This window comes from Manis pentadactyla, chromosome 4 (genome assembly GCF_030020395.1).
Source record: "Manis pentadactyla isolate mManPen7 chromosome 4, mManPen7.hap1, whole genome shotgun sequence".
NCBI lineage: Eukaryota > Metazoa > Chordata > Mammalia > Pholidota > Manidae > Manis > Manis pentadactyla.
The window spans coordinates 173,685,383-173,696,542 of NC_080022.1; the positions used below are offsets into that span (position 1 = coordinate 173,685,383).

The 11,160-nt window shown below is 35.3% G+C and overlaps 1 protein-coding gene across 7 annotated transcripts in view; it reads left to right on the plus strand.

The window, feature by feature from the left end:
• The window catches only part of CDC27 (cell division cycle 27), a 69,051-nt gene extending 63,021 nt beyond the window's left edge, over positions 1-6,030 (plus strand). For 3 of the 7 annotated variants that reach the window (XM_036882941.2, XM_036882940.2, XM_036882945.2), the window contains 3 exons: positions 792-866; positions 1,647-1,803; positions 2,982-6,030. In XM_036882941.2, coding sequence (XP_036738836.1) covers positions 792-866; positions 1,647-1,803; positions 2,982-3,064 — 315 coding nt within the window. In that variant the 3' untranslated portion in view covers positions 3,065-6,030. Of the gene's footprint in view, positions 1-791; positions 867-1,646; positions 1,804-2,186; positions 2,240-2,981 lie in introns of all 7 variants that reach the window. The other 4 variants (XM_057501580.1, XM_036882943.2, XM_036882942.2 and 1 more) reach the window with 3 other exon arrangements.
• The last annotated feature ends 5,130 nt before the right edge of the window (positions 6,031-11,160 follow it).

Below are 11,160 nucleotides of genomic sequence, written 5' to 3' on the forward strand. Positions count from 1 at the left end.
CTGGGTAAAAAATGGACAATCTCATTTGGGGAGCCGGTTTTTACACACACACACACACACACACACACACACACACACAGATGACCAAATTAACTTTACTGCTGACCTGCTGCCTAGTTTGTGCCCCTCTGGGAAGGATGTGGTTACATCACTGGGACTTACCACAGTGACAGCTGCACCTCAGGGTCCTCTGAGTTTTATCTTTATTTTTATTCTGTTGTTTTATTATTTTAGTTTAATTTTTAATCATGTCTTTAAATACAAATCTAATTTTCCTATCTTTCTTAATCTCCCCAACCCTGTAGCAATGGTCAAAAGATCACCATTTAAAAAAAAAAAAAGATTACCATTTTAACTCAGTTCAGAGGGTTAAATATTAGGCTCTTTATCAGTACTTAAAATGTCAGGTTGGTACTCAGTTTAAGGCTTGCGTCTGGGAGAAGGTCTATTACTTTAGAATTGTTTGTTCTGCAACTTAGTTTTCAAAACACTTTCTCACACAGTGTGATGGAATGTTGTAATTTTAAATAAAATGGTGACAAACGCAAAAGTTGTCACCACCTGCTTATGTGTGTGTATGTTTTCAGTGTACTCTGGTTATTTCCTTCCATTTCTTAGTTCCTATTGTCAAGTATTTTTCATGCATTTTATTTTCACAAGAATTAATGTAGTAAGGAAGAACACTAATTAAAATACTGTCAGTTTACTAAGATGATTTGGGAAATCAAATAAAAACACTTGCTTAGTCGAAACTAAAATTTTGTTACTCTGTTTTTCTTTGCTTTTTTCAGTCTGCTTTGCAAGAACTTGAAGAATTGAAACAAATTGTTCCCAAAGAATCCCTCGTTTACTTCTTAATAGGAAAGGTAAAGCTTGGGGCCATGGTCGTATACTGTGAGTTTCATAACAAATATTAACTTCTGAAGAGTAAATATAATACTTACTGTGTAATATCTATTAAGCAAATTCAGTTAGAGCTCTGAACTAAATACTCTGGGAATAAAGACTGGATTTAGTTTTAGCATTTAAGAAGATATCCTAATGAAAAAGCAAAAACACATACCCTATCAGCCTAACCCTGCTAGGGTTTTGGAAGTATTTTAGCACTTACAGCCACTGTCCAGTAATGAGTTCATAGCTTCCTACTTTTTCCAGGAGGACCTCCTGGAGAAACCTTAGCTTCCAGTTATCAGTAAAGTACTTAGATATTCCCCAAGAGAAGGAAATTAATGGTACTTTGTTGTCTTAATTAGAAGAAGAGGCCAGACTAGTTCGGACTTCACAGACTGGACCCCACATACCAAGTGAACAGAGATTGAGAGTTGTTGTAATTCCATTTAAGATCAGTGTAAATGAATGTTAAATAACTTATGGCACATTTCTTTCCATTATCATTGTTGCAATCAGAGTGTTATTTATTGGAAGCTTACTACCTGAGAGAGAGAGGCAAGGAATTCTGAAAATATCTAAATACATTAAAAGGAACTCAAAAGGTGGTGTGAGTTCTTCCATGGGATAAAAATGTTCTTGGCAGATTGGGGTATTGGCTCCCAAGTCAGGAGCCTAATTGAACTGGTAAATGTTTAGGATTTTATAGTTGAAGCTTACAACTTAATGGAAAATGTAGTGCTGCTGTTTATTTTTAGGTTTACAAGAAGTTAGGTCAAACGCACCTCGCCCTGATGAATTTCTCTTGGGCTATGGATTTAGATCCAAAAGGAGCCAATAACCAGATTAAAGAGGCAATTGATAAACGCTACCTTCCAGATGATGAGGAGCCTATTACCCAAGAAGAACAGATCAGTGAGTATCACCATGTGAAGTAGATTTGTATATGGTTACTCAAACCAGAGAACGAGTGAAGCACAACATCAGACTAGGGCAGGGTGGAACAGATGTTTCTTTGTGGCACAGAATAATCATGGAACGTTTGAATATTCAGAACACTATGTTTTGTGTAGGGATTTGGGGGCTGCCTTATGTTTTTTCCAACCAATGGTATATTCTTTATACCAAATAGAACTTTAGGGAAATTGAGTAAGGTGATAATAAAACAAAATATAGGTAACTAGTTTCAGTTCAGGATCTAGTGTGCTGTGTGACTTTGACAAATCCATGGTTGATTTTTATTTGGGCTTCAATTTAAGTTTAATATGTAACTAATGCCTGCTTTATCTGCTTTGTAGGAATGCCGTTGGGGGAGGAAAGATGATAGATGTGACAGTATGTTGAAAACATTGTAAGTGCTAGGCAGATGATAAATTTATGTACATTTTAAAGTATTGACAGATCTTATAGTAGCTATTCAAATTCTGTAGCTCTGGCAAATACAAAATCTAAAAATATGGCTAATATATATAAATTGAGGGGTCAAGGAAAGAGGAGGGAACAAAGAATTATAGTTTAAGGCAGTAAATACCCTCTCTCTAAATTAAGTGTATATCTTAAATGTGTCAATATCAATAAGAGACTTGAGATATCCTAAGATGACTTTGTTCCAGAAATTAAGACTTAATGTGTCAATATCAATAAGAGAATTGAGATAACCTAAGATGACTTTATTCCAGAAAACTTGGTGAAAGGCTTTAATTAAACTGTAATTCCTGTAATCCCAATAATCCTTTTTAAACTGAAGGTTACAGTCTATATTCCTGTGCACTAGCAGGGACTATCCCCAAAATGGTGTCAGTAATTTTTTTAATGTCTCAGAGAACTAGCTCTAATTCCTAGGGTAGGAATAGGAAATTCATTAGGGAGAGGCAGTTTTAGTGGTTAAAACACTTAAAGGTTAAATGCAATAAACAAATCTTCTCAGACATGCTGTAAAATAAGAAACTTCAACTGCACTTTCTTGAAGAATATCAAGATCTTTAAAGGCCTTTATTTAAGGTCTCATCTCTCTAAATATAATAGTTTCCTTGTTTTCCTGAGCAACAAGAAATATTCATCAGACACCTTACTGTGGACTTTTATTTTTAAAGTGGGAACAGATGAATCCCAGGAGAGCAGCATGACAGATGCAGACGACACACAACTTCATGCAGCTGAAAGTGATGAATTTTAACTTCTGGAAATCAGACGTTTGCAACTGGATGTGTGACTAGTGCTGACATGTTTCTTGTCCCTCCATATACTGAGTCTTCACTCTGGAGCCGCCAGTGTCTTCATCCATCCCTTATACCATGAGTGTGCCACTTTCATTGGACCCTGACTGAACACAGAATGAAAGGCAGTGCAATATTGAGCTGCTAACAAGACTGGCTCTTTCACCAGTATGAATGACAATTTAGGGGGTTAGGGTGGGAACTTTCTTTTCTTTTTCTTTTTTTCTTTAATCTCCCTTTGTTGGAAAACTATCATGGAAGGAAGAGTTATGTTTTATTTTGAAGGAACCATTAGATATGGAAAATAGTGATGAATCAAAATTTCTTGGTTGTTTTCCCAGAAATTTGTTTTTATTTGGTTCTGTTCCTGATAAACAGAGTGACTGACCTTCATTTATAGGTTCTTCAAGAATGGTGTTAGCAAGTGCCAGATGGAATAATAAAAGACATTGCCTATAACAGTAACTTGATTGCCAAGGAATGTAAATTACCTTCAACTTGCAGTGTCTCCCATAAATGTATGGCATATTGGGGCTGATGTGTAGGAATCAAATATCCCTCCATAACAGTGTACAAGAATGCTTTAATGTCTACCCAAGAATTTTAATTTATTCATCTTGCTTCAAAGTGTTGATCATTGTTGTCTTGGTATTGCAAACTTCAAAGCTGGTCCTTACCATATTGCCTCTTCTCTTTGAGCTCTGTGGGATCACCTTCAGGACTCAGAGATGATAGAGTGGTTGCCCACTGAAAAGCCAAAACAAGGCCCATAACCAACCATTGAAGTTCACCATAAGAAATTAAAATAAGAACACTAAAGTGGAGAGACATTAAGAGATCATGATAGTGAAAGCCTTAATACAGTCAGAATTGTACCATAACCTTGAATCTGTATTTGTTCAAGACAGTACCCTTTGACTTTTCTGAGTGTTTAAGCAGGGTGCGAGTATGTGTAGTTACCTTTGTTTGAGGTCATTTCCCTTCTTTTTGGCTCTCTGCTTCAAATTATTTTCAGTAGTGAGTCAGCAAAACTGAGAGTGATTGGGTTTAGGGTATCAGAAATATTTAGCTGCAAAAAAAAAACTTCTTATGAAGGCAATAAATTCTCTCCTGAGTTTGTCATTATAGTGGTTGGTGTCTTTAGGGAATGGCCACAGTTTTAAAGATCTAATTATGCATACTAAAATGGGAATTACTGGGATTTCACAGTAACAGATTTAAAGTCTTAAATTGTGTATCTCCTTTATTGTAATGTATTGAAATTTTTAGAGAAGCTTTAGTTAATATTTTATTAAGTGCCAATGTTAGAGTATAACAAATGATAGTTTCTTATGAATGACAGGCCTACCATTATTATTTTGGATTTTTTGATGAAGGACAAACTTATCTACTGGTTACCTGTATTTGTTAGTCAAGCTGTGAAAATAGGTGGATTACAGAAGATGTGAAAATATTTTAGCCTGTAGGCTCAGTAATTTTCTATCATTTACTATTAATCTGCTCATTTAAATGTGGATTAGATACCATTATAAATTAATTCAAGTCAGAGTCTTAGATATTGGGCACCAGAGAGATATTTAACAAAATTTCCTACCTAAATCTATGTAATATGTGCTGCCTAAAAAATAACTTACGAGAAAAGGAAAGGTTTGGAGCAAATAAATATCATTTAAAGTTCCCCAAGGAATTTTTGGGTTCTAACAAATATTCCATTTTATTATCTGTTAGTTCTATAATATTTAATTTTATATTCTTTTATTTTTTTAATTGGCAAATTATAAGCCAGCTGTATAACAGTATCAAATACAAAGTTTCACAGAAAGCTTCAACCTGAGGTCTATGTCACAAAGCCTAGAGAAAGCTAAGCTCAGAACAGAATTTGTTGATATATAATTAGTTATCTTTTTAGAGTAGGAATTTATGTCCTGTGCCAGAGGTGAGAGTCTTTCTGGTACTACTTTTGAGACCAACAATAAAAAGATAGTTGTGGAAGACACACCATGGCAATAGCTGGCTGAGGGACACTCAACCCAAGCTTGGCCAGGTTTCATTTTTCCTCGCACATACTTTCAAAGTCATTTAAGTATTTGAAGCCTTATTTTCCACCTAGTAACTGTTTCTGGCTTTGTCCTTCTACCCTCCTTCCATTCTTTATTTGCATGGAATGGGGATCAAACAACCAGAAGAGGACATATATTTTGATCAAGCAAAATGTTTGCTTCAAATTTCAGAAGTTACTTTGAAGGAAATCAGAAATACTAAGTACTTTAACATCCTTTTTTGTTCTTTAAGCGTTCACACACACACACACACACTCTCTCTCTCTCTCTCTCTCTCTCTCTCTCTCTTTCTCTCTCTCTCTCTTTCTTTCATTCAGAAGTTATGTTGTGGCATTGGGTATTTTTCTCCCTTGGAAATGGTTCTTAACTCCGGGATTTTAGAAAGTTGGAAATATTTTTTCAAGAAAACAATGGTACTCAACATAATGAAAGGTGGTCCCTACTTTTTCTGTATTTTCTTACTTTAAAATTCTTATTTTTTCCAAGAACTGCAAGTAACATTTGAACCATGCTGCTGTTGTACCTTAAACAAAAACTCAGTGATAACCAGTATTTAGTCTATTAAAAATGCTCTTTTTGAAGAAAAATGTTTGGAAGTCTCTGATTAGCCAGAGTATAGAGTGGGTCTTCACTGAGAAATATGGTGACCCGACCCGTTTTCTTTGTGAAAACCTGGGAAAATGCAAGTGTGGATGTGATGTGTGTGTTCTATTTGCATTGAAACAATGTGATTTTGTGTCTTCCTTTTGCTTTTCCTGACTTATTTCAGAAATTGTACAGTCTTGGGGGGGAAAGTCTTTTCTGTTAATATATTTGCAATTCATTAAAGGATGTGGAAAATCCAAATAAATTACTTTTGAAAGCAATTTATAATCAAGTTGTTGAAGCTATATGAGCTGTGCCGTCTGTATTTTTATAGTAAGGCACAGCAAAATAGTGAAAGATAATACAGTTTTATGTTCCACAATAGTTTAGGGAAATGTTTATCTAATTTTTTTTAACTTACACTCTTCCTTTTTTAGTATTATTTGAAATTTAAAATAAATATTGTAAGAAAAAATGGTAATTAAAAAAATTTTTTTTTAAACTACAGAAGTCCTTTGCCAACAGCTACTACTTTGCAAGTTAACTGCTTATTCTTTAATGTGATTTCTGAAATTTCTTTAAAAGGGACCATAAAGCTTTTTTGTTCCAATTAGAATCTATTTTTAAAATCTGAAAGAAAAAAGATCTGAAAGAAGTAGAATATAGAAACTAAATTTTACTCTACTTTGGTACCTTGGAGAAGGTGTGGAGAGCTGAAGGACTTTGCTGAGACTTGAAGAAAGGGTACCAGTGGGGAAACACATGAAGTGGGATGAGATCAGATCAGAGGGCATCACTCAGACTTCATAACCTTCTCTAGAACCTGCCATTTACTGTCAGCTGGACAGGGATAGCTGGAGGCATAGACAGGAATATATTCTTTGGCTTGTTTAGCTGCTAATTAATGGCTTGTGAAGGTGCAATATAGGTTTAATTTTTTTCATAAGTGCAAACCACTAAATGTTTAATGAGATCTTGCCACGCGTACTCTGCTTTGGTTACAATAGTTTCAATCCTCAAGCCCAGATGGTAGATACTTCTCCATTCTACAAGAAAAAAATACTGAGGCTCAGCTATTAGATGATAGAGCTGGATACTTGGTATAGGTGTATATTCAAACCCTTTTATTCAGTTCTGGACTTGCTCTAAAAGTTTCAAATTATGGCTAATGTTAACTATTAGGTTTCTTTTCTAGCATTTGAAATTGTCTACTATAGAGTATCAAGGAAGTTTGGGTTTTATAGAGGAAACTTTATTAACCATAGATTCAGATCTATCATATATGCATAATCCTTTGATGGTGCTTTGATCTGTACCCTGTCTCTACTTCTCGCACAGGAATTAAAAGTGTGTTATCTCTCAAGTGAATAGAAGTTGCTTTGAAATAGAAAATTTCAAATCCTCAATTTCCTTTCAGTTCTTAACATTTTTATTACCAATTTCTCCTATCACAAACATTCTTCTTATGTTTAACACCCTCAAAGTAGAATTTTCTATTTGGAGCTAAAAGTTGTATATGGGGAGAAAATTTAAGTACTTGAAAATGCATAATGCTTCACTGGAGTTTGAATAAAAAGGAGTAACAGTGGAAGCTAAGAATAATAAAGTAGAATTAAGTTTTCTAATCATGCATTTTTGAAAAGCATTAAACTGATATCTAGGAAGTGTTGTAGATTTTGCCTCTCAGGAGCTTTGTGACCTTGAACAATTCACTTAAACCTTTTTCTCATCACTACAAAGAATATCAAATCTACCCTGCTTAGCTCACAGGAGACTGAAGATCAGATCATCTTGGAAGTGCTTTGTAAAACTAAAGCAATGATAAATATGAAGTGGTATTAATAGGGTGGAGATGATGTTACGGAAAACTGGGCTGATGCCAAGACATGATTCTGTGAAACAAGTTTGCTGTAGAACTTAATCTGGAGCAGGGATTGCCTGTGGCCTGCAGATCAAATCAGCCTGTTGCCTGTTTCATTTTCCTGGAACATAGCCATGCCCGTTTGTATCCATATTGTCTATGGCTGCTTTCTCACTTCAGTGACAGAGTTGAGTAGTTGCACAGACTGGCCCACAAAGCATTACTAATTATTATCTGACTATATGTAAATATATACATATACATACATGCTATATATGTACATGTTATAGTCTACATATAATTTGACATTTTACATTTTCAACCTCTGATGTAGAACTTACAGCTTGCATTGGCATAATCCAATAACAAGTTTTCTGAGATGCTAAATTCTTCATGCTTTGTGAGTAAATCACTGCACAAGGTGCTACACAAGGAGAAAAATTCATCAGTAGTTCTTAGTTTCTTAATAATGAAGACTCGATTGGGTAAAGGATGTCCTTGTATATAATAGCACTCCTTAAACTTACTGCCAGTTCATAGTACTTGCACTCATCAGTGCTTCAACTGTGCCCATAATCATTTGCATGTCTTGAATAATAGTAGCGTTTGCCTTTTATTTAGTATTTATTGGTCACTTTGAAATAAGAGTAGTCTCATTTCATCCTTACAGTCTTACAAGGTAGGGCACATATAACTGGCTTTATACAAGAAGAAACTAAGGCTTCGAAAAACCAAAGCATTTACGAAAAGAAAATCTTTCCCAAGAACAACCTAGTACACATTATTCTATAATCATTACTAGCCACAGGGGATGCTGGTAAATTTGGAATCTGGAAAGAGGGAGTGGGTTTCCCATGACTGGTTTAGATAAATCATGACTTTGTGGGGTTGGACACACAGAAACAGATTTTAGCAAAGAAGAAGGTGGAATGGCTGTCGGCTCGATAGCCTGTAGCACCTGCCACACTGCTGTAGAGGAGTTACTGCTTTTAGGCACCTCACCTTGTATTCAACTTAGTGTACTTCCTTTTTTCTAAGGGTTTGTGTAGGATTTCTATTTAAGATTGTATTATTTGCAAATAATTATTTTAATTCCTCTTTAATCCTATAAAATACTTCATCTTTTTTCCTTTTTAATGGCTATGGCCAGTATCACCAATATATTGAGCAGTAGCAGCTATAACAGCAAGCATCACTGTCTTTGTTCCCAGTCTTAAAGAAAATGCTTCTTAATTTTTTCAAGCTTTCAACTCAGTGACACAAGCTAAAACCACCAACATGCTGTATGTTCTTCCCTTTGCTAATCTCACTGCCAATCCCCAACATCCAACTACCATTTATAACCACTGATACTCAAGATACCTCCTTTCTGTTGCTAGTTTTCAATGGCTTTCATCATGGTTACATGCTGAAATGTATCTGCCTACTAAGAAAAGCATATTGAAATATCTGGGCAGAAGCCTGATTACAAATCTGTCCCTAACTCTCCCAAAACAACCATAAAATCAAGTAGAACAAAAAACTATACAGGATTCAAGCCTCCATCACTAGGAGAATTCTGTAACTTTAAATTACCGTTAAGTAGAGGAAAAAATTTCCTGTAGAGATCCTGCTACCACCATAAGCCTACGGGTGAAGAGAATGAGGAAAGAGGGATGGGAAAGGGCAGAATGGAATAGGGGACTTGGAGGAAGCACAGACAATCTACAGGGAAAACAAAATAATAAATGCAAAATACTCAACACAGGTTGGGACTTTGTAGACCAGAGCCCTTGATGCACAGGAATGTTTGAAAACATGGGACTGGGTGTGGCAGCCCCACAGAAGCAGTGTTTCTCACGGAAAATCATATACAAAGAGGTGGTGAGAGAAAAAGGGAAATGTAGACAGGCAGAAAAGAAGACAAGTCAACCTTTCTTCCCACCCCCACCAGCAAAACCCCTAAACTGCACAAAAGAGAGTGGAACTCTCAGATTAGGACTCTGAAACTAAGGATTCTGTCCGTGAAATTATTTGGAATAGAGAATATGCCCATACATAACTGCTGCAAAAGCTATAAAATGTAAATGACCTGTTCTGCCGATGAAAAGGTTCCCTCAACTACAAAGCTAAAGAAAAGAAATACCCTTTTAAAGCATACGAGAAAGTGAAAAGCCACCTCAATAGAAAAATAAATGTTAAATTTGACTAAATCAAAAACCTTTTGCATAACAAAAAAAAATACAAATGATAAGCTAGGAAGAAATATTTTCCCATACATTGCAGGTAAAGGGGTAATGCTCCTAATGTATTTAAAAAGTTAATTTTGAGGTAAAGACATGAACATACAATTCACATAAGATACAAAAATGACCCTTAAGCATGAAAAGTAGTTCAGCTTCACCTCAATAGGAGAAATGCAAATGAAAACTACATTGAGATATAATTTCTCACCCAACAGCAAAATTTCAATTCTGAAAAAATTCAAAATGACTAAACACTGAGTTGACAAAGCTGTGGGCAAACAATCAATCTACATTGGTGGTGGGAATGCAAAAATGGTACAACCCTTGTGCAGAGGAATTTGGCAGTATACAACAAAACTTAATTTGTTCTTCAACTCAGCAATCCCACTTCTAGGAATTTATGCTGAAGATACACTTCAAAAATATGAAAATACATATGCGTCAACAGTTACAGCATTACTTGTCATTGCAAAATATTATAAACTAAATGTTCAAGCATAGAAGATTGGTGGGATAAACTGGCACACAATGGAGTGTTATAAAGCTGTAAAACACAAAAAAGGAAGATCTCTAGGAACTGTTATGGAATGCCTTTCAGATGTTAAGTGAAAACAAAGTGCAAAAAGATTGTTACTTTTGTGTAAGGGGGAAAATAGGGAAACAAATATGTCTGCCTGCTTATCTTCACAAAAGGAAATACTGAAAGAATAAAGCAGAAAATAGTGAAGTTGTTCACCTAGAACGGGTAGGGAGGAATGGAGTGGAAGGGATTCAGGAGGGAGTGTACACTTCTCTGAGTATACCTTTTTGCAATATTTTTACTTTTGGAAGCATATTAATATGCTATGCATTCAAAACACAGAATGGAAAGAGGCAGGGGACTAAAACTGAAATCAACTGAACAAAATGAACTTACTATTTTTTTTTGCCAATAGAAGTATAACTTATTTACAATAAAATTCACCAATTTTAAGTGACAAAACAATGTGATAAGTTTTGACTTACATATATAGTAGTGCAACCACTACCCAAAAGGTAGTTTAGAACAATGCAGTCAATCCCTGTCCCTAATCCCCAAGCTATCCCCTGATCTGCTATCATCACTATAGATTTGCCTTTTCTAAAACTTTTCTAGAACACGTAAATACATGCACTATGTTGAAACTAACTGTATCTCAAATGAATACCATAACCACCCTGGGAAAGGGAGCAGAGGGAAGGAAAAATAACTAATCAAAGTAGTTTATGAACACAGTATTTGATTTATATTCCCTCAGTCTTGGGCTGGGGATTGGACTGGGGCAGGAATGCAGATAAAAGTGCAA